Source organism: Erythrolamprus reginae, chromosome 4 (assembly GCF_031021105.1).
Source record: "Erythrolamprus reginae isolate rEryReg1 chromosome 4, rEryReg1.hap1, whole genome shotgun sequence".
NCBI classification, from domain to species: domain Eukaryota; kingdom Metazoa; phylum Chordata; class Lepidosauria; order Squamata; family Dipsadidae; genus Erythrolamprus; species Erythrolamprus reginae.
In genome coordinates, this window is record NC_091953.1 from 12,041,214 (window position 1) to 12,068,402 (window position 27,189).

At 42.3% G+C, this 27,189-nt stretch overlaps 2 protein-coding genes across 9 annotated transcripts in view; one reads left to right on the top strand and one right to left on the bottom strand.

Annotated features, from left to right (window-relative positions):
- Positions 1 to 1,039: 1,039 nt before the first annotated feature.
- On the bottom strand, positions 1,040 to 9,929 carry CMTR2 (cap methyltransferase 2). Of its 2 annotated transcripts, none has more exons than XM_070749613.1 (3): positions 9,760 to 9,929; positions 5,264 to 5,334; positions 1,040 to 3,844 (listed from the first exon to the last, which is right to left on the bottom strand). In XM_070749613.1, exon 3 carries the CDS (start codon positions 3,824 to 3,826, stop codon positions 1,535 to 1,537), a length of 2,292 nt encoding a protein of 763 aa, XP_070605714.1. In that variant the 5' UTR covers positions 3,827 to 3,844; positions 5,264 to 5,334; positions 9,760 to 9,929; the 3' UTR covers positions 1,040 to 1,534. The 2 variants fall into 2 exon arrangements, with proteins under 2 accessions (XP_070605714.1, XP_070605713.1); XM_070749612.1 differs by having other exon boundaries at positions 1,437 to 3,844; positions 5,264 to 5,361.
- A 219-nt stretch (positions 9,930 to 10,148) lies between these two features.
- CEP295 (centrosomal protein 295) overlaps positions 10,149 to 27,189 on the top strand; it is a 63,608-nt gene continuing 46,567 nt past the window's right edge. For 3 of the 7 annotated variants that reach the window (XM_070749605.1, XM_070749609.1, XM_070749608.1), the window contains exons 1-6: positions 10,201 to 10,292; positions 16,690 to 16,816; positions 20,596 to 20,796; positions 20,950 to 21,074; positions 23,427 to 23,520; positions 25,397 to 25,510. In XM_070749605.1, the coding sequence (XP_070605706.1) occupies positions 16,715 to 16,816; positions 20,596 to 20,796; positions 20,950 to 21,074; positions 23,427 to 23,520; positions 25,397 to 25,510 (636 nt within the window). In that variant the 5' untranslated portion in view covers positions 10,201 to 10,292; positions 16,690 to 16,714. Of the gene's footprint in view, positions 10,293 to 16,689; positions 16,817 to 20,595; positions 20,797 to 20,949; positions 21,075 to 23,426; positions 23,521 to 25,396; positions 25,511 to 27,189 lie in introns of all 7 variants that reach the window. The other 4 variants (XM_070749607.1, XM_070749606.1, XM_070749611.1 and 1 more) reach the window with 4 other exon arrangements.

Sequence of the window (27,189 nt, forward strand, 5' to 3'; positions counted from 1 at the left end):
TCAAGCTCGAGCCCTGTCAGGATCGAACTGTGCTGTGGGCAGAGTTAACCTGAAATACTGCATTCCAACCACTGGTGCCACGGGGGCTCCTAATATTGCTTAAATCAGGGGTGTCACACTCGCGTCGTCACGTGATATATCAGGACTTTGCTAAAGTGGACATGGGTGTGGTCAGCGTGTGATGCATACGCCCGCAGGCCTGGAATTTGATAGCCCTGATTTAAATAAAAAGTAGGGAACTTATATGGTGCCCCAGTTATTGCCTAATCAATTCTCACGGGGATCCCTACTATTGACCAGGCTGGCTGGGGCAACTGGGAGACATAATACTGCTCAAAAAAAAAAAAGGGAACACTTAAACAACACAATCTAACTCCAAGTAAATCAAACTTCTGTGAAATCAAACTGTCCATCTAGGAAGCAACACTGACTGACAATCAATTTCATACTGTTGTCAGCACATTCCACCTTCTACAGAACAAGTATTCAATGAGAATATTTCATTCATTCAGATCTAGGAGGTGTTCTTTGAGTGTTCCCTTTATTTTTTTTGAGCAGTGTATAATAGTGCTTCAGGGTCCATAGATTATCCACTCTTCCCTTTTCCTTAGCAGTTCATGAGATATCTTCATGAGATGTAAACATGTTCCCTAGAGATTAATATATATATGACGGTCTTGGTATATTCGGGTTTCTTCCGGTGTAGGGTTTAGAAATTTCTGGTGACATTTCAACGAGGTCTATAAATACTGGTGGCTGGGTGTGGTTTGATGGCTCAGCAATTGTCTGCTGTGTAGAAACTTCCTGGTGAGTCAGTGGGGTAACACCTGGGGTCGTTGATTTAACTGAGATATGCTGATTAGTTAATGATTGTGGATTAGGGGTGATATCCTGAGTAGTTGGAGCTTGCAGGCTACTTTGTTGTTTTGCAATGTGTGTTCTGAGTCTGGTTTCAGTTTCTATGGCTGGGATACGTTTGTTAATGAGGGCTGGTTTCCAGATGTCTAGTAGGCGGGAGGTATCATCCCGCTTGTTCATATTTTGGGGATGTTTTTCTATCTCGCCTACCAGACATCTGGAAACCAGCCCTCATTAACAAACGTATCCCAGCCATAGAAACTGAAACCAGACTCAGAACACACATTGCAAAACAACCAAGTAGCCTGCAAGCTCCAGCTCCTCAGGATATCACGCCTAATCCACAACCATTAACTAATCAGCATACCTCAGTTACATCAATGACCCCAGGTGTTACCCCACTGACTCACCAGGAAGTTTCTACACAGCAGGCAATTGCTGAGCCATCAAACCACACCCAGCCACCAGTATTTATAGAAGGAAGGCAGCTCAGGTCTCGCTGTGTTCGCCCTAGAACAAGGACAGAAACACCAGCCTGAAGATGACGAGTGGGACCTCGTCGAAACGTCGCCAGAAATTTCCGAATCCTACACGGGAAGAAACCCGAATATACCAAGACAGTCATATATATACATATATATGTCTAACTAGCCCAATTAGAAAAACCGTAGCCTCCTCATGTCATATTCTGCTGTTCAATTTGGACAATCAGGTGCAACTGTCTTTTTGCAATCGCCGTATTGAGGTCCCAAAGGAACTCCATCAGCAACCCCTTCAGCAGATTCTCCATCGGTACGAACTGCAAAACCTGCTGTGGGGACTTGGAGTACAGCAGGGTTCTCATAAGTTCATTGAGCTGTTGCAAGTACTGGAGAACCGAGTCCGGAAGACCTTGATAGCCAACGCAGAGCAAGATGGCGTTGGTCCTTAGAGGCTGAGATGATGTGGGGCAAGCGAAGGATATGCGCTGGAAACAGTTCTGCAATATGAAGACTAAGCCGGCCATAAAGCGGGTGAAGCAGGAAAGAACGGGCAAAGCCAACGCATCTCCTTTCTCAAGCTGAGGAATGGCGCCCAAGAGGCACTCGAGAAAACCCAGTTGATAGCTTGGTTCTCCGTCGTGCAGCAAAGTACAGCTAAAAGTCAAGAGAGGGTCCGACTCCACGTTCTTAATTTCCAAGCCGGACCTACTTTTGTCATCGGAAAACAGTGGGAAACCGAAAACCAAGCACTTTCTTTGGCTTGCGCCCTCTTTATCTGGAGTATGTTCGCAACAGTCCACAAGTTCTGATAATTCAGACAGCACCGACGATGCGGTAAGAACGCAGCAAAATTGGCATTCTGCGTACGCCGCTCGGGCAACGTCGCCAGGGATAGTTTGGCCGACCAACGATTTTTCGATAGCTTCGTTGAGGGTCTTCAATACTTCACCACCGCAGAAGGGAGAAAATTTAACTCTCGGCAACTGCTGGCCTTCCAGGATGTACCACAAACGGCAGTCGAGGTTGCCGGGTGCTCCTTCTAAAACGCAGCCCTTCCCAACGTTACCGAGAAGGTGTTCATCAATCCACTGGTTAAGACATCCTTTGGCTACTTTATCTTCCCAGGTGAGGGATTCCAGCAGTTTCCTCTCGTTGTAGGTGCAAAAATACCTGTTCCTCTGCCCGAACCATTTGGAGTTCATGCTGTAGCCGGCGTGTGGCTTCTTCACCAGCCAGTTGCTTCGGGCCAGGGGTTTTAATTGAAACCTCTGGAGGAAATATTGGATGCAGCAGTCCCGCAAAGCGTTTAACCGGGCCTGCTCCGCGTCGTCCATGTGGTCAAAGAGCCGGAGGTTCTCTGAAATCGTCTCCGTTTGCTGCTCGTGAAAGAATAAACAGCATTGTTCGTGGACCTTGAGAAACGACTCGGGAATCAAGTGCTGGGGAAACAGGGCTTTGGCTACCAGTTCTGACCCGAAGTTCTGCAGCATCTTAGACAAGACGGAGTGAATGGCCTCCCGGCCCAAATAGCGGAGGCAAACCACGTAGGCCTCAGAGTTCCCCGCTTTACTTGTGGCAGGTTTAAAAACGTGGACCTCCTCAAAGGAACAGTTGAGAAGAAAGAGCAAATTCACCGAGCTGTGTTCGAACAAGGTGAACATCTTCAGGACGAAAGAGCCTCCGGGGCTCAACGTCATTAGCGCCGTGACCGTTTCGCAGTAGTGCAACGGGGACACTAGCGTCTCTTGCTCGCCCGGGTTGCCCTGGCAATCGAAACTCCCGTCGGAGGTGACCAAATGGACGGTGGCCATGTTGCTTATGAAATGCTGCAGTCCTGTAAGGTGATTCAGGCTCGTGACATCTCCGGTGTTCTCCGGACCGAAATACCACCAGGGCAAAGTATTGGCGATAAGACGGTCGTCCATAATCATCATGAGGGTGTCGTTCGCTTCGTGGTACGGGTTCAAAGTATTGGCCACCCAGTTCCAGTCGCAAGGGATACGGTGAGACTTCAGATAGTGGTTGAGGCTGGCTATGAAAGCCCCGGGGGCTTCACACAGATGAACGGAGTTGAGTTCGCCGTTCTGGAGAGCATCGCTCGGGAGGAGAGGAAAACTACAAACGATCTCGTGGAATTTGCACCAGGCCTGAGTGCACAACTCAGCGTTGAACGATTTCTTGACGTGGGCAATAACTTTCCCTGCTTTGTTGGTGAAGGAAGTGTGCTGGTGCCACTCGTCCAGTTGCTTATCGCTGAGTTTGTTCTTGACTTCGTTCAACGAGTCCTTGAGGGCCTCAAGAGAACCGAACGCTTTGTGATGGGAGGTGAAAACCTGGGCGGGATCGGGCAACTGCCATTCATTGTTGGCTGGCTTGGTGTACGAAAAGGTCTTCTGGAACAGTTTTTCAATTTCGGCAAGGATATCTGTGCCAAACTGGTCAAGACTGGCCAACTGCTCATCATTCATGGTCTTCTGTTTGTTCATTTCCAGGTCCAGGAATATCTAGAAAAGGAAAAAGAGAGTCTAAAAAAGCAAAGAAATGAAGTAATGGATTAAGAACTCAATAAAACACTTCCTACCCTCAAAACGTCACTACAGAGCACTGAAAAGTAATGTTACAAGGTGCATACTGTAGCTGTTGCGGAAAATGTTCACGGTGGTAGTTGGTATTACTGTCATATCTCCACCTCTATAACTATCTGGTTTGGTGCTGCAACCGAACAGGACCGACCCAGACTTCAGAGGATAATCAGAACTGCAGAAAAACAATTGCTGCCAACCTGCCTTCCATTGAGGACCTGTATACTGCACGAGTCAAAAAGAGGGCGGGGAAAATATTTGCTGAACCCTCACATCCTGGACACAAATTGTTTCAACTCCTACCCTCAAAACGTCGCTACAGAGCACTGCACACCAAGACAACTAGACACAAGAACAGTTTTTTTCCGAACGCCATCACTCTACTAAATAAATAATTCCCTCAACACTTTCAGACTTTCTACTAAATCTGCACTTCTATTCTACTAGTTTTTCTCATCATTCCTTTCACCCATTTCCTCCCATGTTGACTGTATGACTGTAACTTGTTGCTTATATCCTAATATTTTTATTAATATTGCTTCTTCATTGCTTATTTGACCCTATGACAATCATTAAGTGTCGTACCACATAATTCTTGACAAATGTATATTTTATTTTATGTACGCTGAGAGCATATGCACCAAGACAAATTCCTTGTGTGTCCAATCACACTTGGCCAATAAAATTCTATTCTATTCTATTCTATTCTAAAGAAGAGATTTCCCCTATGCTGAGCATTTCATCTTGCAAGAAATGATGAAACCAATGGCTATGCTGCTGCCAAAGATCAAAGCTAATTGCAAATTCCTTCATGAGATAAGGAATCTCCAGTTTCACAGACTTACTTTTACAGCTTCCAAGCATCTCCACAGACAAGGCACTAAGGCACTTTTGCTCCAAGGATTTTAGCAGGAAAATAAGTTGGCTAGCGTAACCTGGCTGAGACCTCAAACATCATGCAAAATGTTGAAACTCACCCCAAATTACCCATACACCACCCTTAAAAAACTATAAGAAGTGGTCAACAATTCCCTAGAGTTACAAACTACAGACTACTTCCTTTTCCCATACAAGTATTCTTGTCTTTTTCTTAGTCTTCTAAAGCAAGCATCTAGCAAAGGCTCCTGGTCTTCCTCCTCCTCCTCCTGTCTTCTGTCATTGGCATATCAGCCACCTCTGGTGATCCTTCAGGTTCATCCAGGTCTATTTCTCCCTCACTCTCACTCTCTGCATCAGCTGGCAAAACCACTGGCCCAGGGTGCCAAGATGGGTCTGGTTCATCCTCCTCAGAATCTATCATTACCAGAGGTGGTCGAGGAGCACTCCACAACAAATACCCACCTGTTAGAAGGAATGCATTGATTACTCTTTCGAACCGGGTTGCAAATGTTGTAGGTAGGTCCAAGTTCTACCTATTAAGGAGAAGAATGCCACAATTTCTGCAAGAAATAATCAGTCAGTTTTTATTTTTATACTGTATTTTCAATCTTTTTAGAGAGAGGGCTAACTACTGGGTGACTGCAAGGAATATAAATCCTTCCATTCTCCAGCATTCAAGTCAAAATTGAAGAAACTCCTTGGATGAGAAGCAAAAGTTTTTTCTTCAGGGAAAAAACCAAGAAAGTATAGTTGCTTCTTGAAAAAAAACAATTTTGGAACAACCATGACCTGGACGACTGAGAATCTTTGCTGTAGTGGCCTTTTTTAAAAACAACAACACTGTTTTATGGATTGGCAGGACCAAACCTAACCACTCTGAACTTTAAAAAAAGCAGGGTGACATCTGGTTTAATAGGATGAGATACTAACAGGAAATACCAAGTCTATAAACTATATTGGACAGTTTAAATAAAAATCAGAAGGCAGATCAATTTATCTTGTTGCATGAAGTTGTCCACAAAGTGACCAGAAGCTCACCTCAATTCAAAGAAACTGACTTTTACGGATTCCTTTCTGGGTTCTTAAGGCAGCTAACCCAATTTGTACTGTACTATACAAGCCATCAAAAAGCTATATTTTATAATAAAAAGCACTCTTAGGGCTTTTTAGAGAGAGGGCTAACTACAGGATGACTGCAAGGAATATAAATCCTTCCATTCTCCAGCATTCAAGTCAAAACCGAAGAAACTCCTTGGATGAGAAGCAAAAGTTTTTTCTTCCAGGAAAAAAAACCAAGGAAGTATAATTGCTTCTTGAAAAAAAACAATTTTGGAACAACCATGACCCGGATGAATGAGAATCTCCACAGACATGCAATAATTTAAAAAGGCAAAGCAACTACCGGTACATGAGGGTTATGCGGAAAGTAATGTTACAATCAATATCAACTTTATTTGATTAGTCAATCGACCATATCAAAGCGAGAAAAAGGACCACATCGGTCGTCATAAAACTGTGACTGGTTAAAATACAATAAAATTGGCTAAAATAGAGGGAATTTGAATAAATAATAAGTTAAAGTGCAGTATAATATGCTAAAATTGAGTAGTAAAACACGAGAATACAACTCATGCAAAGGATTATATTAAACAAATCTAAATACTGATATAAAATATTCTTAAGTGAGTTCATCTCCTTTGCATGCCACCCCAATATGTTCTATAAATCGTATTCTCATCTGAACAGCCCTGACTATAAACTTAGCGGTTCTAGAAACTACATATATATTGGTACCCTGAAGAAAATATGATAATTGTTTATTACAGTCCCAGTGTATGATTTTGTCAAGTAGGGGCTGAAAATACTGAGGTCTTACTGAGGAGTATAGTTTACAATTGAGTAGCACATGTGCAATGTCTTCTATTTCTGGTGCACCGCAAATGCATGTTCTCTCAAAATATGGTACTTGGTGGAATCGTCCATATTTGACCATAGAATCTAACTGTTCAAATCTTGCTCTAGTGAGTGCTGTTCTATGGTATTGGGTCAGACCCATTGTCAGGTAATGTTACAAGGCGCATACTGTAGCTCTTGCAAGAAATGTCCACAGTGGTAGTTGGTATTACTGTCTTGTAGCTGGAAGCCTTCAAAGAGAATGAGTAGTGCCATGGTCAGTAGATCATGAACTGGCGTTGTGGTGAAGGTTAGAAAAGAGCGTCCTCATTCCGTTTCCCTTCAAGTGTGAAGTGTGAGCTAAAATATGTTACCTGAATCCTAAGGGCATGAATGCTGCTTACTGAAGCGCACATAATCAACAGAGACAGTGCCACCCAAGAATTTCCAGACTGTTTTGAGACTAAAGGTGAAGCTTTTCTCAACTGTATAGTGACAGGAGATGAAATTTGGGCTTATCCCACATGGCTTAGGACCACATTATCTTCAGAAACATAGAAGACTGACGGCAAAAACAGACCTCATGGTCCATCTAGACTGCCCTTATACTATTTCCTGTATTTTATCTTACAATGGATATATGTTTATCCCAGGCATGTTTAAATTCAGTTACTGTGGATTTACCAACCACGTCTGCTGGAAGTTTGTTCCAAGCATCTACTACTCTTTCAGTAAAATAATATTTTCTCATGTTGCTTTTGATCTTTCCCCCAACTAACTTCAGATTGTGTCCCCTTGTTCTTGTGTTCACTTTCCTATTAAAAACACTTCCCTCCTGGACCTTATTTAACCCTTTAACATATATAAATGTTTCTATCATGTCTCCCCTTTTCCTTCTGTCCTCCAGAATATACAGATTGAGTTCATTAAGTCTTTCCTGATACGTTTTATGCTTAAGACCTTCCACCATTCTTGTAGCCCGTCTTTGGACCCATTCAATTTTGTCAATATCTTTTTGTAGGTGAGGTCTCCAGAACTGAACACAGTACTCCAAATGTGGTCTCACCAGCGCTCTATATAAGGGGATCACAATCTCCCTCTTCCTGCTTGTTATACCTCTAGCTATGCAGCCAAGCATCCTACTTGCTTTTCCTACCGCCGACCACACTGCTCACCCATTTTGAGACTGTCAGAAATCACTACCCCTAAATCCTTCTCTTCTGAAGTTTTTGCTAACACAGAACTGCCAATACAATACTCAGATTGAGGATTCCTTTTCCCCAAGTGCATTATTTTACATTTGGAAACATTAAACTGCAGTTTCCATTGCTTTGACCATTTATCTAGTAAAGCTAAATCATTTACCATATTACAGACGCCTCCAGGAATATCAACCCTATTGCACACTTTAGAGTCATCGGCAAATAGGCAAACCTTCCCTATCAAACCTTCCCCTATGTCACTCACAAACATATTAAAAAGAATAGGACCCAGAACAGACCCTTGTGGCACACCGCTTGTAACCTGTCTCTGCTCAGAATACTCGGGACCGTCTTCTGCCTCATGTATCCCAGCGACCAGTTAGGTCCCACAGAGTTGGTCTTCTCCAAGTCCCATCGGCCAGACAATGTCGACTGTTGGGACCTAGGGGAAGAGCCTTCTCTGTGGCGGCCCCGGCCCTCTGGAATGTACTCCCTCCGGAGATGCGTACTGCCCCCTCCCTGCTGGTCTTTCGTAAAACTTTAAAAACCTACCTCTGCCAGCGGGCATGTGAGTGATGAGACTGTCTCTGGCTGGTACTATTATTATAAAAGATTATTTCCATAATCTTTTATAGTTATTTAGATTTCTTACATATGGTTGTATTCAATGTTGTTCGCCGCTCTGAATTGCCTCGAGAAGGGCAGCATAGAAATCTAATTAATTAATTAAACACCACACTCCAGAGGGCAAATGTCAATCAATGCAGTGGCGTCATACCCATTCTCCTTCAACCAAAAAGTCCCAAACTCAGCAACAGGCGAGAAAAATCTTGGACACCCAACGCACACAAATCTTGGGCACCCATTTCAGCAGTGTTCATGCCCTTAGCATTCCAGTATTGTATTACAGTGCACACTTTACACTTAGAGGGAAACGGAATGAGGACACTCATCTCTAACCTTCATAACGCCAGTCAATGATCTACTCACCATGGGCACTGCTTGTTCTCTTCTGCTGGCTTCCTGCTACATGATGCCTTGTAACCTTATTTTCCGGATAACCCTCTTATCTCTACTGAATATATCAGTATCATTGCAAAGAGAAGAATATGGAAAGAAAAAGAATCATGAATGGCAGGGTCCTCAAATCACAAAACCAAAATCAGCCAACATGAAAAAGATAAAGTAGGTACAAAAGGCATTTTAGCAAATATCCCTGTTATTATAACTAAGAATTATCATATTATTATTAGTAAGGTAGCTGCAACATTGATGCAGAAGAGCATTACACCCACTTCCTAATTTTTGACAGAAACAGTACATGAAGTTAGTCCTTGCAGAACAATAATAGACATTATTTCACTAAGAGATTATTTTTGCCTTTTAGATTTTACACTCTGGCATAGCAATGGGGGTGGGGGAGAGAATTTAAGCATATTCAAAGTGTGGATTATAGGAACTATACCAGGATGGGGAACTCTGGCCTAGAAACTATGACAAGGTAAATGCATCAAACAGCTGTCTCTGACAGATGCTTCAATCCAGTTTTGGCAGTTTTAAGACTTGTGGACTTCAACTCCCAGAATTCCTCAGCCCAGCATGGCTGCCTGGGGAATTCTGGGAGTCGAAGTCCAAAAAAGTTGCCAAGGTTGGACATCACTGCTCTTAATGTTTTGGGATCTCACAGCATCTGGTTAGATCTCAGCAGCCTGTTGATGATCGGAGAGCATCTCCTAAACAGGATGTTTAAAGTTTTAAAAAATATACACGAAACACAGCCCATCCGACAAATGTGAGGCGCCCTTTTCGAAATCACTTAACCCACCACCCCGTTAACCGAGCACCTCCAATAGCTTTTCTAACCTGCCAACTTTCAAAACTTCGGTTCCCACCATTCCCCGTCAACAGATTCCCTCTCTCCTAGGGAAGAAAGTTTTTTAAAAATATCCTTATTTTATAACTTAAAAAAAAAAATCCTAGACTGAGAGGCAGTATCCAACCGCTACGCAGGCGCACTTCCGCCACGTTCGGGTGTTGCCCGAAATTATTCCGAGGGGTTTGGGCGCATGCGCATCGCAAAAAGGAGGTTGTCCCTGCGCGTGCGTAATCCGCAGCCTGGCGGTGGGGCGTGAAGACAAACCTGCTTGGTAGCGTTAAAAAAAAAAGATGCACATGCGCGGAAGGACTCTCCGCGAGAGTCCTTCCCCTCGGGGTCCCGCCGCTTCTTAATTGGACGAGAGGCTTAGCGAGGCGGGAGGGCGCGCGTTATGAGCTGGCAGTTGATGGAGCGGATGTGACGCAGACGGAAGCGGCTTTGCAGAAGCTGTTGGAAGAGGGTGAGGGAGAGAAAGAGAGATGACCCTGACTGGGAAGGGAGCGTGTGGGGTTTTGGTGCGGTGCGTATGTGGGTCTGTCGTCTTTTACGGGGTTGTGGAGCCTGGGGCCGCGTTTGAGGCCTGTTGGAACGGCGGTGCTCCATTTTATGAGGGTGGACTACACCGCAGGGTTGTTGTGGGGGTAAAAATGGGATTATTTACTTATTTATATATTCCGCTTATTAACCTTCTTTTGGGTAAAAGCCATAACCAATACTTTTTTTACAATAAGTTTTAAATAAGATGTTGGATAACCATTTGTGTGAAGTGGTGTGGGGTTTCCCGCCTAAGCAGGGGGTTAGGGAAAGCAAGTAGGATGCTTGGCTACATAGCTAGAGGTATAACAAGCAGGAAGAGGGAGATTGTGATCCCCTTATATAGAGCGCTGGTGAGACCACATTTGGAATACTCTGTTCAGTTCTGGAGACCTCACCTACAAAAAGATATTGACAAAATTGGATGTGTCCAAAGACGGGCTACAAGAATGGTGGAAGGTCTTAAGAATAAAACGTATCAGGGAAGCCTTAATGAACTCAATATGTATAATCTGGAGGACAGAAGGGAAAGGTGGGATATGATCAAAACATTTAAATATGTTAAAGGGTTAAATAAAGTTCAGGAGGGAAGTGTTTTTAATAGGAAAATGAACACAAGAACAAGGGGGCACAATCTGAGGTTAGTTGGGGGAAACATAGAAGCAACATGAGAAAATATTTTACTGAAAGTGTAGTAGATGCTTGGAACAAACTTCCAGCAGACGTGGTTGGTAAATCCATAGTAACTGAATTTAAACATGCCTGGGATAAACATATATCCATCCTATGATAAAATACAGGAAATAGTATAAGGGCAGACTAGATGGACCATGAGGTCTTTTTCTGCCGTCAATCTTCTGTGTTTCTTAGACCAGAAGACCTCCAAGATCCCTTCCAACTCTGTTGTTGTTGTTATTATTATTATTATTATTATTAACAATATAACACAGGAGGAGATCACTATGCTGAATTTCCTATTTCATCACCAGTCGGGTGCTTTCCAAGCCCCTAGGACTGTGTGATGTAGCGACCAATTATGTATTCCGATCCTAGTAAGCCGGCCTTTTGCAACTGACATATGGAGATTTTGTAAATTCAGATGGTTTTCAAATATCCGCTGAGATCCTTTGGCACTGCAACCAGTAAGTGTGCCAAGGACCACTGGGACCACTTTCACTGGTTTATGCTAGAGTCTTATTATTTTTATTATTATTAACCGTATTATTGTTTACCATGAACTGGCTTGTATGAAGGGGTGGGCTACTGTCCGGAACGGGGGTGGGTGGGGTGGGGACACAGTGTGGTAGTGAAAATGGAGCTCCACCCCAGAGTCCCCAATTTGCACTGAAATATGTTGAAAGAAAATGCAGGGCATCCTGCATAAGCCACACCCACAGTGTGGTAGTAAAAATTTTGGTAGCCCTTCACTGCTTGTGTGTGACACCAAGAAATGGAGTAAAATCATGTAAAAAATAAGAATTATGGGATTATAGCGGAGGTGAGGAATGGCAGATAGTCCTCAATTTACGATTATAATTGTACTCAAAATTTCTCTTCTTAAATGAGACATGTCTTAAGGTCTGTTTTCCCCATTTTATGACTTGGTTTTTGTCAAAGTTGTTAAATTAATCGCCGCGGATAAGTTAGTGACTCGGTTGTTAAGTGAATCTGCCTTCCCCCATTGACTTTGCTTGTCGGAGGAGATGATGTGTGATCTTGGGACACAGCAACGGTTATAAGCATGAGTCAGTTGCCAAGCCTCTGTGGCGCAGTGGTTAGAGTGCAGTACTGCAAGCCACTTCTGATGATCTCGGGCTGCCAACAGTTTGGCAGATCGAATCTCAGTAGGCTCAGGGTTGACTCAGCCTTCCATCCTTCCAAGGTTGGTAAAATGAGGACCCAGATTGTTGGGGGCAATATGCTTACTCTCTGTAAACAGAGAGGGCTGTAAAGCACTGTGAAGCGGTGTATAAGTCTAAATGCTATTGCTATTCCTATCTGAATTTTGATCATGTTATAGGGATGCTGCAAGGTCGTAACTGAAAAAAACAGACATAAGTTGCATTATTCAGTGCTGTTGTAACTTTGAACGGTCACTAAACAAACTAATGTGAGTCTGAGACTACCTGTAATGGCCCTTTTATGACTTGTGAATTTCAACTCCTAGAATCCTAGCATGGCTGGCTCAGGAATTGGAGTTGAAGTCCAAAACTTGTAAAGGGTGAGGGGAGCATAGTTCCTTATCCCTGGGTTACAGCTAAGTGAAAGAAAAAGGAGGTTTTATTGAAAGTCTACTAACTTTAGTTAAAACTAATAATAGCCATTTGTAGTTGAGTGGATAATGTGTTGCAGTGTTGTCATGGAGACCCAAGGTGCAGTTTCACCATCAACCAAGGAATTTTCCTGGATGATTATAGGCTGCTCATTTTCTCAGTTTAATTTACCTCACAGGGTTTTTATTGGGAAAAATGAGAGATAGATGTCCTGTTAGTAATAGCACTTTTTAACAGAGCCAGCCTATTGCCCCCACAATCCCACCTCGGAAGGATGGAAGGCTGAGTCAGCCTTGAGCCGGTGATGAGATTTGAACCGCTGACCTGCAGATCTACAGTCAGCTTTAGGTGGCCTGAACCACCTCAGCTCATATGCTAATTCCTGGATTGTTTGAAAAGCACTGTTTCTACAACAGGAAGATGTGTTTATAAAATGAATACAAAGTCAAGAAAAATTAATGTTTAAATAACCCACCTCTGCCGCCAGGCATGGGGGAATTGAGATCCTCTTTCCCCCTAGGCCTTTACAATTCTATGCATGGTATGTATGTATGTATGTATGTTTGGTTTTTATATTAATTGATTTTTAATCATCAATACCAAATTACTATTGTACACTGTTTTATTGTCGCTGTTAGCCGCCCCGTGTCTCTGGAAAGGGGCGGCATACAAATCCAATAAATAAATAAATAAATATTATTGTACATAAAATGTTTGCGCTCACGCACATTTTATTACTGAAATTGTTATCACAGATAAACTCTGGCTGTTAGTAAAGTGATAATTACTACTTGTATTTCATTTATATTTGATCCCACTTAAGATATGGGTGGGTGTGTTTTATAAAACCAAGGGATTCATTCTCTGGTATAGGAATTTGAAATTCGAAAAAGTTTGTATATTATTTCTTAGCCTTCAAGATGCTGCGAGTCTTTATTTCCATAGTAGGTTGCAGTGCTGGATGTCTCTCCATCATTTGCATTGTTGTCAAAGTGCAGAGCTTTGAATGTGACCTTGCAGGTAGTCCTCACTTTCTAACCACATGTTCAGTGATCATTCTAGACTGCAATGGTGCTGAACAAGTGGTTCTTTAAACTCAGTCCTCAAAGTCCTGGCTGTTGCAGCATCCCTGTGGTGTCCTGTGGTCACGTTATTTATTTATTTATTTATTTATTTATTTATTTATTTATTTATTTATTTATTTATTGGATTTGTATGCCGCCCCTCTCCGCAGACTCGGGGCGGCTAACAACAATGATAAAAAACAACATGTAACAATCCAATTTAATAAAACAACTAAAAACCCTTATTATAAAAACCAAACATACACACAACATACCATACATAACTTGTAATGGCCTAGGGGAAGGAATATCCTAACTCCCCCATGCCTGGCGACAAAGGTGGGTCTTCAGTAATTTGCGAAAGACAAGGAGAGTGGGGGCCGTTCTAATCTCTGGGGGGAGTTGATTCCAGAGGGCCAGGGCCACCACAGAGAAGGCTCTTCCCCTGGGGCCTGCCAAACGACATTGTTTGATCGACGGGACCCGGAGAAGGCCAACTCTGTGGGACCTTATCGGCCGCTGGGATTCGTGCGGTAGAAGGCGGTTCCGGATGTATTCTGGCCAAATGCCATGTATTTCTATTTGTGAACTCCCTTCTGGCTTCTCTCTCTCACACACACACACAGACAGACACACCCATTCTAGGCTCACAAAGGCATCCTAAACCCTCTGCCACACTTCCCTTAACTCACACCAGGCCTATCTCATGCTTCTGTGACCGGGCTATTGAACTCACGGGCTGGATGAGTCACGGGCTGACCACACCCACGCCCGGTTTAGCAAAGGGGTAGGGGAATCGCGATATGTCATGTGACTATGCCGTGATGACATGTGTTTGACACCCCTGTTCAACAGCATCCCCCTTGCTCCTTACTTGGGATTCCCACCACATTTGGCTTAATCATAACAGAAATAGGAATGATCATTGCTAAGCGATGCAGTCCTGTGACATCACATTTTACAACTGCATTGCTCAGTTACCACAATCCCGTTCCAGCTGCCATTGTAACCTGAGGGTTACCTGTATTTGCGTGTGGGGATATTTTTCAGGATAAATTTCCTAAGATGATATAAACATGCTGTTTTCTCTGAAAGAGAACTTAATCATCTCTTGACTATTTGCATTACAAGATAATAGCTAATCAAAATAATGTAGTAGAAAATAATGTTTTGGAAAGATCCAACTACAGTGGTACCTCTACTTAAGAACTTAATTCATTCCATGACCAGGTTCTTAAATAGAAAAGTTTGTATGTGGAAGCAATTTTTACCATAGGAATCAATGTACAGTAAAAGCAAATAATGCGTGCAAACCCTTTAGGAAAGAAAGAAAAGCTCAGAATTTGGGTGGGAGGAGGAGGAGGAAGAAGAGGAGGAAGACAGTCACTTCTGAAGGAAGAAGGTGAGGGGAGGGGAATCAAAAAAATCCAAAACTTTAAGGCTTAAAAAAAAAAGAGGGACTCTGAGGAGCATACACCTCCCATACACCCGGCGTGAGGCTGCCTCCCATACACTGCACCAGAGAGAGAAACCCAGGCAGGCAAGGCAAGGGAACCTCCTGCTCTTTTGACCGAAAGGCAGCTGTTGCTGCTACCTACTTCCTCTTCCTTCCCATGCTGAAGGGCTCCCCTCTCCTCTCGCTCGCTCCTTTTGTAGCCATCGCCTTTCCTTCACTGTGGTGACTCCTCAATTTGGCTAAAGCCAAGTTGATCTGGCCAGGGTGAAGCCCTCCCTTTTGCCTTTCCGCGCCCAGATGCTCCAGGAGGCAACCTCGCGCTGGATGTATGGGAGGCAGTGTGAGGGAATCCCCAGAGTAAAGTGGTTTATTCTCTCTCCAAGCATCCAAAGAAAGGAAAAGGCTTCGTTCACTCTGGACTGACAAAGCCTCCTTAAACACCACCAAAAGGCTCTTCTGGCAGTCCAGAAAAGCCCGAGATGGCTGGGATTAAAGGGGGAATGGCAGGAAATTGGCCGGGCCTTCATGCCACTCTCAAATTTCCTGGGAAATTTTTCTGGGCTCCAGTTCTTAAGTAGAAAATGGTTCTTGAGAAGAGGCAAAAAAATCTTGAACACTCGGTTCTTATCTAGAAAAGTTCTTAAATAGAGGCGTTCTTAGGTAGAGGTACCACTGTATATAATATCAAAGAATATTATCTGCTGTTTTTATGCAATCATGAGGCTAGGAAGCTGCTAAGGCAATCTTGGAGTGCTCTGAATGCCTCAAGGATTAATTAAACAAAATCTTGAGAAGTTTATTGATTAAAGGTGTTTTGAAAATTATATCCATTAGTGCCCTCTTCAGGTACTCTTTTCCTTTGAAACTGTTGTTGAATCACTTTTTCTTTTAAACTAGGTATTAAATTATCCTGGGCCTATTTGTCCACAAGAGTATCTGTAGCAGTGTGCTGACGTTGTGGGGACCATATTCTTTAAAATCAACATGTCCTTGAGATGCTTTTAAATTGTGTCTATTTGCCACACTCCAAACCCTGTTTTTTTTTTCCCAGAACAGCATTTCTATGCCAATTTACTTGAACTGATAAATTTGAAAACATGAGAAGTATGGCTGAAAGCAGAATAGAAATACACTATCTAATTCATTGCCCCCCTTCCTTGTGTTTTCATTTTTAGGCATATTGAATACCTTTAAAAGCATTTTGTATGAAAGGTCAGAAGCCTTCTTCCCTTTCTCCCAGATTGCCTTTTATAATGAAGTAAATGGACTGCTATGTTTTCAGTGTATTTCCATTGAATACAGATGTTCATGTGCAGCACTGAAGTGGTTGAAAGGTTGTTGATGAGAAACAAAACCGCCTCTCTGATCCATGAAATGAACTCCAAGAGAAAAGCTACAAAGCCAGTAGATCCTTTAAAAAAACGTGCATAATCTTTCAGTATATCATTAAAAATAACCTTTACTATAACATGCACATACAGTATAATATAATTATACTGTACATATGCTGCATATAATTGCTACTGTATTGCTTTTCGACTGAGATATATATTGATGCTAAGCATGTTTCCATTGTCTTTGGAAATGCAGCCTTGAACAGTAATTGTAACCAACAATGAGAAGAAAAGTGGCAGGAAGACTTAGACTTAGTCCTAATGAAGAAGCTCAGCTGTTGAAAGAAGAACATGAAAGAAGAAGAAAATTAAGGCTTCAACAGGTATTTTTGCATTGACAAGAGTCATTTGTCTTTGAGCAATTAAAAAAACCAGATATTGTTCTGTCGGGCTCTCTGGTAGAATCCTCCCCAAAATGCACAGGTATAAATTTCAGACACACACACGTTTGAAAATTCAAAACAATGTTCTTTATAATGAAAATTCACTTAAACCAAGCCCTCTTTTGGTATAGCAAAGAGCACTCGTCTCCAAACAAACTGGTAATTTGTACAAGTCCCTTATCAGTTCTGTGATACTTAGCTTGCAGCTGTGAGGCAATTCACAGTCCTTCTTCTTTCACAAAGTGAAACACACTTTGCTCTGGTTTAGTTTCAAAGCGGGGGGAAATCAGCACCCAAAAAGTCAAAGTCAGTAAAGCAGTCACGAAACACAACAATCAGATAATCCTCCACAATGGCCAAACGCACAGGCTGCTATTTATAGCAGCCTCACTAATTACCACAGCCCCACCCAACCACAGGTGGCCTCATTTTCTTTGATAATAATCTCTCAGGTTGTTGCCTATGCATCGCTCTCCTCATGCGTGGCTGTATCATTAACTCTTGTTCTGAATCCAAGGAGGAGCTAGATAATTGATCTCCTGAGCTGTCTGCCACACTCTCCTCCTCCCTGTCACTCATGTCTTCTTGGTCAGAGGAGCCTTCATCAGCAGATTCCACCGGGGGCAAAACAGGCCTGCAGCATGTGGATGTCTCCCCCACATCCACAGTCCTTGGGGCAGGAGCAGGGCCAGAGCTAACCACAACAGATATATTCAGCTTTTAAGTTAGTATATGGCAACAGGAGTGTAGTGGGGCAAGATCTAAACTTCCCTAGAACTGCAGAAGTGCCTATATGTTTTGCAGTGATCTTTAACCTGTTCCTGGCTCGACATTTAGAAAGATGGTTAGGGTTTTCTGTTCACTGTTTCCATGCCAGCCAAGTTGATAAAATGCACTACAGTGATCCCTCGGGTTTCGCGAGGGTTCCGTTCCAAGACCCCTCGCGAAACTCGATTTTTCGCGATATAGTGGTGCGGAAGTAAAAACATCATCTGCGCATGCGCGCCCTTTTTTTCATGGCCGCACATGCGCAGATGGTGGAGTTTGCGTGTGGGCGGCGGGGAAGACCCAGGGAAGGTTCCTTCGGCCGCCCAACAGCTGATCTGCTCCGCAGCGCGGCAGCAGCGAGGAGCCGAAGATGGGGTTTCCCCGTTGCCTGGGGAAACCCCATCTTCGGCTCCTCGCTGCTGCCGCGCTGCGGAGCAGATCAGCTGTTGGGCGGCCGAAGGAACCTTCCCTGGGTCTTCCCGCCGCCCAGGCAAAGGGGAAACCCCAAGATCGCTTGCCGCTTGCCCGTTCACCCGCCCGCCCGGCTGCTCGCTTGCCCGTTCACCCGCCCGCCCGGCCGCTCCGCTTGCCCGTTCACCCGCCCGCCCGGCTGCTCGCTTGCCCGTTCACCCGCCCGCCCAGCCGCTCCGCTTGCCCGTTCACCCGCCCGCCCGGCTGCTCGCTTGCCGCTCGAGAGCAAGAGGGGGAGAGATAGAGAAAGAGAGAGAAGGAAAGAAAGAGATGAGAGAGGGAGGAAGAGAGTGAGAGAGGAAGAAGCAAGATAGAGAAAGAGAGAGAGAAAGAAAGATGAGAAAGGAAGGGAGTGACGTCATCGGGTGGAAAAATCGCGATATAGCCTTTCCCAATGATCGGGATCGCGAAACTCGGGGGATCACTGTATATCCTAATCAGCAAGTCCAAACTTCCAGCTCTGAGAAGGGAATATATGACACTGATTTCTTTATTGCTAAGTTCTCTGCACAAACTTAAAATGGCAAATCCAATTGAGGACATGAAGATAAGATTAGAAAGCAGGGAATCGGTTTTCACCAAAATAAAGGGATGACATAGCTCATTTATTTAATTTATATACTGCCTGACTCAACTGCTTTGTGATTCACAATTTTTTTTAAAAAAATTAAAACAGCGAAAAAGAAACACTCAATACTTCAATACTTTACTGCTTCAAGTCTCATTGAATTTGGTCCTCAATGCCTTTTGAGGTGAAAATGTTGTCCTGGTACATGTTGTTTGCTTGGTACTCGATACGTTGCAGTAGGAAGTGGGGGACAGCCATGGAGAATGGACAGGAAGTGTGCTATGTTGGAAAGGAAGTGGGAGGTGGCTGCAGAGGGCAGACAGGAAGTCAGCCATGCTGGGAAAATCACTGAAATAGAAAAAGGGCCAGACAGGAAGTCCTACCCAGCCAAAAGAAAGGATCATGTGGTTAATCATGGGGCTTTTTGGTACTCGCTTTTAATACTTGTCACACCTTCAAGAACCAATTAACGAGAACCAAAGTACCATTCTGGATAATAATGAGGAGCAAAAGGAATGAAAAAAGAGACAGATCTCGCCTTCAAGATGCTTTAAAACACCTTCATTGTGCATGCAGGTGCTGCTACAGATAGCAGGGGTCCTAGTTAATGTTGGTGTTCAATCGAATGAGGCCAACATGCTCCAATCCTGTTTAGATTGCATCAGTCAGACACATACTATAGTAAATAGTATGAGTCCCAGTGACCGGTTAGGTCCCACAGAGTCGGCCTTCTCCAGGTCTCATCAACTAGACAATGTTGCTTGGCGGGGCTTAGGGGAAGATAATAATTAATGATAATAATAATTTATTAGATTTGTGTACTGCCCTTGTCCGAGGACTCGGAGTGGCTCACAGCAAGAGCCTTTCTCTGTGGTGGCTCTGGCTCTCTGGAACCAGCTCCCCCCAGAGATTTGTACTGCCACCCCCCCCCCCTCATCTTCCTCAAGAGCTTGAAGACCCTCTTGTGCCAACAGGCCTGGAACCATTAGATATTAGCCCCTAGTTGATGAATGGTATGCATGTTATATTGTTTGAATGAGAGTGATTGATTTTTAAGAAATTGGGATTTTAAACGTTAATTAATTTTATAATTGGATTTAGGATATTTTTATTGTTTTTACATGTTATAAGCCACCCTGAGTCCTTGGAGAGGGGCGGCATATAAATCCAATAAATAAGGTAGGTAGGTAGGTAGGTAGGTAGTCAGGCAGGCAGGCAGGCAGACAGACAGATGATTGATAGATTAGATCAGTGTTTTTCAACCAGTGTGCCGCGAGACATGGTCAGGTGTGCCGCGAAGCTCAGCAAGAGAGAGAAAGAGAGAGAGAGAAAGAAAGAAAGAGAGATAGAGAAAGAAAGAAAGAAAGAGAGAAAGAAAGAAAGAAAGAGAAAGAAAGAAAGCAAGAGAGAGAGAGAAAGAAAGTGAAAGAAAGCGAAAGAGAGAGAGAAAGAAAGAGGAAAGAAAGCAAGAGCGAAAGAGAGGCAGGGAAGGAGGGAGAAATAGAAAGAGAGCAAAAAAGAGAGGAAGGAAGGAAGAGAGAAAGGGATGGAGAGAGAGGAAGGAAGAGAGAGAAAGAGGGAGAGAAATAGAGTGAAAGGGAGGAAGAGAGAGAGATTTTTTTTGTCCAAACTTTTTTTAGCCCCCCCCCCACTCCCCCCTGCTCAAGGTGCCCCATTATTTTGTATATGTAAAAAATGTGCCACAGCTCAAAAAAGGTTGAAAATCACTGGAATAGATAGATAGATAGATAGATAGATAGATAGATAGATAGATAGATAGATAGATAGATAGATAGATGGTCCATCATGTACAATTGAAGTAAAATAAAGTAAAGTAAAATCAGGATATAGCAACTGGTTTGCATGGTAAAACCTTGTATGGAATTGTTGACCATGGTTTTTTCCCCCCCAGGTCAGGGAACAAGAGCGGAATATTGCTTTTCAGATAAGACAAGATGTTAAGCAGCGAAGAGATGAGCACCTGAAGCAGTTGGCCGAAGAACTGGCGGCAAAATGGCAGAAAACACAGGAGGAGAAGATTAAAGCTCTGGAAAATCTATACCTGTCAAGTTTAAGAGCTGTAGGAGAAGGACATAAAGAAGCAAAGGAAAATGTAGGTAAAACGATCGTGCCATTGAATGCTTTCGCAGAGACAGGAAACACATGAACTGCTTTTAAAAAAATTATTTTTAAAATTATTTTTTCTTATTTAAATTAACGCAGTGCCTTACATGGTACCTTTGTCTGCTTGTTTGTCATTTCAAAGGAGCCTGATTTAGAGACACTGGCAAAGCAAGCAGAAGAAAGGAAAGAAGCCGCAGAAAAGAGGTACAAAGAAGCTCTGAAGCAACAAAAAATCCAGAAGGAGAAATCGCTACGAGAACAAATCAGGTAATAAAAAAAGTTTCTTCCCTGCGAATGTAATTAAGTTTGAATTCAGCATTTAATGAGTGCCCCAAGTGAGTGTGTTAATTTTGCCCCTCTCTCTCTTGCAAAACCTGGAATTCTGAACTGGGCTATAAGGAAACAAATTGCCAGAATTGGAGACTACCTCCACAGGGTTTTTTTTTTTAAAAAAAATCATTTATTTAATTATTGACAGGCTGACTGATTGGCTAAATTGAATCTGTATGCTGCTCCAATATACATAGATGACTGATTTTTGTTGTAAACCTACCACAAAATAGCAAAGAAATTAAAAAGTAAATAAATTACAAAGTTTAGTGACTTTGCAGACTAAGTAAATCCTTTCTTTTCTGTGACAACTCTTCAAGTACTGGAAGGCAGTATTGTAGTGGCAGTTCGGGTGTTAGCAAAAACTTCAGAAGAGAAGGATTTAGGGGTAGTGATTTCTGATGCTGGGCTACATAGCTAGAGGTATAACAAGCAGGAAGAGGGAGATTGTGATCCTGCTGTATGAGACTACATTTGGAATACTGTGTTCAGTTCTGGAGACTTCACCTGCAAAAAGATGTTTATAAAATTGAACGGGTCCAAAGACGGGCTACAAAAATGGTGGAAGGTCTTAAGCATAAAACTTATCAGGAAAGACTTAATGAACAAATCTGTATAGTCTGGAGGACAGAAGGGAAAGTGGGGATATGATCGAAACATTTAAAAATGTTAAAGGGTTAAATAAGGTTCAAGAGGGAAGTTTTTAATAGGAAAGTGAACACAAGAACAAGGGGGCACAATCTGAGGTTAGTTGGGGGAAAGATCAGAAGCAACGGGAGAAAATATTATTTTACCGAAAGAGTGGTAGATGCATGGAACAAACTTCCAGCAGCCGTGGTTGGTAAATCCACAGTAACTGAATTTAAACATGCCTGGGATAAACATATATCCATCCTAAGATAAAATACAGGAAATAGTATAAGGGCCGACTAGATGGACCGTGAGGTCTTCTTTTGTGCCTTCAATCTTCTATGTTTCTACGCTTCTAAGGCAGTTCTCACATTTCCCTCTTACTCCTTCCGTAGACTCAATATACCTCCCTCAACTATTACAATTTTGCCTCCAGACCCCTTATCATCTTTGCTGCTCTTCTCTGCACATTTTCTAGGGTCTCAGCATTTTTTTTTTGGTTATATTGTGGTGACTAGAACTGTACTCAGTGTTCCACGTGTGACCTCACTAATGCATTATAAAGTAGTACTATCGCTTTCTCATCATCTTGATGCTATCCCTTGTTGAATAGGGCCCAAAGCTGAAATCTGTCAAGATCCTTCCGTGTCTTGAGTTTATCTTCCAAAGTGTTAGTAGCAATTCCCTCCAGCTTGGTGTCATCTGCAATTAATGAGTTAAATCATTTATGAAGATTATAGGGGCTCAAGACTGAATACTGAAGCACTCCATGTTGATACAGTTCCATTAAGGATTATATTCCTCCCTGTTTGTATTCTGAAAAAATCTTTAAGCATTTATTTATTTATTTATTTATTTATTTATTTTATTAGTTTAATTTATATGCCGTCCACGTCCCTAAGGATTCCTGTTCTTGATTGTTCTGAAGGGCTTTGGATATTGAACTGCTATGAAAGAGGGAGGCCCCCTATTAATTATTATCTTCCCCTAAGCTCCGCCAAGCAACATTGTCTAGTTGATGGGACCTGGACAGGGATGACTGTGGGACCTAACCGGTCGCTGGGACTCATACTATTTGCTATAGTATGTGTCTGATTGATGCAATCTAAACAGGATTAGAGCATGTTGGCCTCATTCGATTAAACACCAACATTAACTAGGACCCCTGCTATCTGTAGCAGCACCTGCATGCACAGTAAAGGTGTTTTGAAGTGTCTTGAAGGCGAGGTCTGTCTCTTTTTTCATTCCTGTCTGGTTTTTATCATTTTTTACTCCTCATTGTTATCCAGAGTGGTACCTCGGTTCTCGTTAATTGGTTCTGGAAGGTGTTAAAAGCGAGTACCAAAAAACCCCATGATTAACCACGTGACCCTTTCTTTTGGCTGGGAAGGACTTCCTCACCAGTAGAAACCCACCCCTGGTCCAGTATATGATTGTCTGAAAGCCTCCTAACCACACTTGTTATCTGCTACTCAAGCAGGGGCTGCAAGCCAAGATTATTAACAAAGTTCTAGCACAACCCAGTTGAGAAACAAAGACAGCAAACAAATTTATCTCTACCTTTGTGACGTTTGTAGTTTCTAAGTCTTGGGAGAGAGCAAAGATTTGGTTAACCTGTTCTATTTCTTTCTACTTTTTCTTATTGTCTATCTAAACAAGGCGAGCAAATGCACGAAAGCATGCATTTGAAATAGAAAAAGAAAGAGCGACTAGAGTTGCAAGCCTGCCTCTTCCTCCCCCCCACCCTGTTGACGTGAGTATTCTTTCCACATAGTTTACAAACTGCTGAATTTCTAACCCTTTGAAATGCGATCTTGTGATAGTGGCTAACACTGTATAAGAATTTATAATAGGCCTAAGCCTAAGACTAATACCAGTTGGTTGATTGTCAGGTTTTGCCAACATGAGTGTTGGGTGATCTTCTAGCTGGAGATGTAGCCAAAGTTGTTAAAATCATTGTTCTCCATTCAGATTAATTACTACATGACATCAAATAGACATTATGGCACTTTTTGAGAACACGTATGTCTACATCCTAGGAAAGTGCCATAATGTATATTTGATGTATGTACTATTTAATCTGGATGGACAAAAATGATTTTAACTATATAATGCAAAAACAGGGGGGGAAAACATTCATCCAACAGTAACAAAAAAGATGGTGTACAAAAAATAAACATTACATACATACATATAAAATGATATATACAGTAATACCTCATCTTACGAACCTAATTGGTTCCCGGAGGAGGTTCGTAAGGCGAAAAGTTCGTAAGACAAAACATTGTTTCCCGTAGGAAACAATGTAAAATGAATTAATGTGTGCAAGAAAAAAAAACGCAAAAAAATGCCGCCGCCCGGCTGTCTCCTTTTGAAATAGCCAGGGGGGCTTCTTGGCGGCCTCCCGAACGCCAAACCCGGAAGTTTGGCAAAAGTTCGGGTTCGGGTGGCCGCCGAGAAGCCCCGCCGCCCAGCTGTCACCTTTTGAAACAGCCGGGGGGCTTCTCAGCGTCCTTCCGAACCCGAATGCCAAACCCGAACTTTTGCCAAACTTCCGGGTTTGGCGTTCGGAAGGCCGCCGACAAGACCCCCCGGCTGTTTCAAAAGGAGACAGCCGGGCGGCGGGGCTTCTCGGCTGCCCCCCGAACCCGAACTTTTGCAGAACTTCCGGGTTCGGCATTCGGGCGGCGGGTTCGTAAGACGGAAAAAGTTTGGAAGAAGAGGCAAAAAAATTCCGAACCTTAGGTTCATATCTCGGATTGTTCGTATGGCGAGGGGTTCGTATCACGAGGTACCACTGTACATTTACATATAATTGTACAGACTCATGCTAGTAAAAGAATTGGCACTGCCTCCTTTGTATTCAGCGGTCCTAATCAGAGATAATTAGTTCTTCTTAAATGCATTGAAATTGATGGAACAAGTTAATTATCACAACTTCCTTAATTTCAGGGAGGTTTAAGCATGACTAATTTAGATCAAAGCGAGAGCTTCTGGCTAGGATTTTTTTTTTTTTTTGCACGCAGTGTTCTTCCTGCTTCAGAATATTATAAATTGCAGTTAATCTCCTTTTCTGATAAACGTTTAGAATATTTTGATGTCATTTAATATTAAAAAGTATGAGCTAGAAGATGAAAGATGCATAAGTAAATTTAATTGTAGCTGGAAATTCTCTAGCCTAGTTGCTATTTGTCATCCTTCACTGAAATTGGAATTGTGGTGAGGATCTTAATGGCCATTGCAATAAGGACCCCTGAGCTTATATCTGAGCACTACATATTTATTATTTATTGCACCATCTAATTATGTTTGGTTTTCAGTCCATAAAAAATATAACACTATTGTCATGCATCAATTTGCAGCATATTACAGATTGGAATATACTGAAAATGTAGGGTTCATCCTAGGGATGCTATCTTCCTAAAATTGTTTTATTATTATCATTAATATGCATTTGAAATTTGCGCTATTTTTTATTATTTTATTTTTGTTTGATAGCTTGTGATATTTTACCCTTGGCAAGATTTGGCATCTTATGTACAATAGATAGTCATGTAATGTTTGTTTTGTGATGGTAATCTCAGAAAAATTCACCCTTGTTATAACAAGCCATTATTTCAACTTTTCAGAAAATTGAACTGAAGGACATAGCTGCATTGAAAATTAGTGAAGTTGATAATTTTTCGATTAGTCGACACCATGTCTTTGACCCACACGTGGACAGAGAAATGAGCACAGAACAGGTGATTTTCAAATTGCATGTGGTATATTTTGCACAGTAACCATTATGCATTTAATCTGTTAATTGAACACATATATTTTATACCTTGCTTTTCAGCCACAAGGATTCGCCGGGATAGAACGTACCGATAAAGGGTCTCTGTTTTTAAGTTTATAGTTTGGATCGGGGGAGATAAACAAGGAAAATTAGTGTATTTTTCACTCCATAAATTTCTCCTGAACATAAGACGCACTTAGGTTTAGAAGAGGAAAACGGGGGGGGGGGGGGGGGGAGATCTGCCTCCCAGCGTCCATCAAGTATTCATCTGGCTAGCGTCTTTGAAGCAAACAGCCCGCCTCTGCCAGGGAATACTGGAACCTTTGCTTCCGAGCAGCTGATCGGTGGTTGGATTGGCCTCCTGGAGTACCGCCAATCAGCTGTTCCAGGCAGCAAGGATCGCTGCCACTGTTCACTGGTGCTGTCTGTTGCCCATACTCACTCCATAACATAGACTGACATTTCCACCCACTTTGGGAAGGAAATAATAATAATAATAATAATAACAACAACAACAACAACAACAAAGTTGGAAGGGTCCTTGGAGGTCTTCTAGTCCAACCCCTACTTAGGCAGGAAACCCTACACCACTTCAAACAGATGGTTATCCAACATCTTTTTAAAAACTTCCAGTGTTGAAGGATACACAACTTCTGCAGGCAAGCTGTTCCACTGATTAATTGTTCGGTCAGAAAAATTCTCCTTAGTTCTAAGTTGCTTCTCTCCTTGAAACTCCTTAATTTCCACCCATTGCTTCTTTTTTCACCTTCAGGTGCTTTGGAATAATAGGTTAACTCCCTCTGTGTCTTATGGAGTGAAAAATACAGTAATTGTTGTAAGTTAGCAATTCATAAAATTATAAACATCTCCTATTTACTGATTGAAATGCAAGCGTTCTCTGATAATGCACCAAAATTTCTCCTTGAAATGACTAGCTGAAGTAGTTTAAAAAGGAAAAGAGCTTCCTATAATCGCTTTTATCTCAGTTGAGTTATTGGAGTGGCTGTCCTTTTCTCTTTGTATTGTGCCCTAAAGGTACAGTGATAGATCACAGTGTGAGAAAAGAAAAAAAAACTCAGTTAAAGTTATCCAGTTAGCTCTTTGTATTAATGGTGGCACACTTCCTTCTGTCTCAGTAATAGCAAGATGGAAGAAGTCTAGAAAAACGTGACCTCGTGAGTTTGTATAGACAGCAGAGGTTTGCACGAAGTGTGTAAAAACAGATTTCTGCTTTTGTAAGGCTGAGAATAGGAACCCTATTTTCAAAATTACAGCTGCAGTTTCTGACAGACGTGTTATTAATAAAATGTCAAAATAAAAAGGGAAACTTCATTATCAAAACAAGTGAGGACTGTTTTTCTTCTTCTTAATGTATGCTTCAAAAAATTCTCCACTGGTGAACTAACTTTTTGTGACTGTTCTATCAAGCGTTTTTTTAATGAGGGTTTTATTGTTTTAGATTTTATATTCAACTTCTATTGTATTGTATTTATATTGTTTATTGTAAGCTGCCCTGAGTGTTTCGGGATTGGGCAGCATAGAAGTCGAAATAATTAATTAATTAATTAATTACATAAATAAATAGCTTAGCAATGCTAATTTGACACAACTGAAAAAGGTACCACATAGCGCGAACAAGGGCAT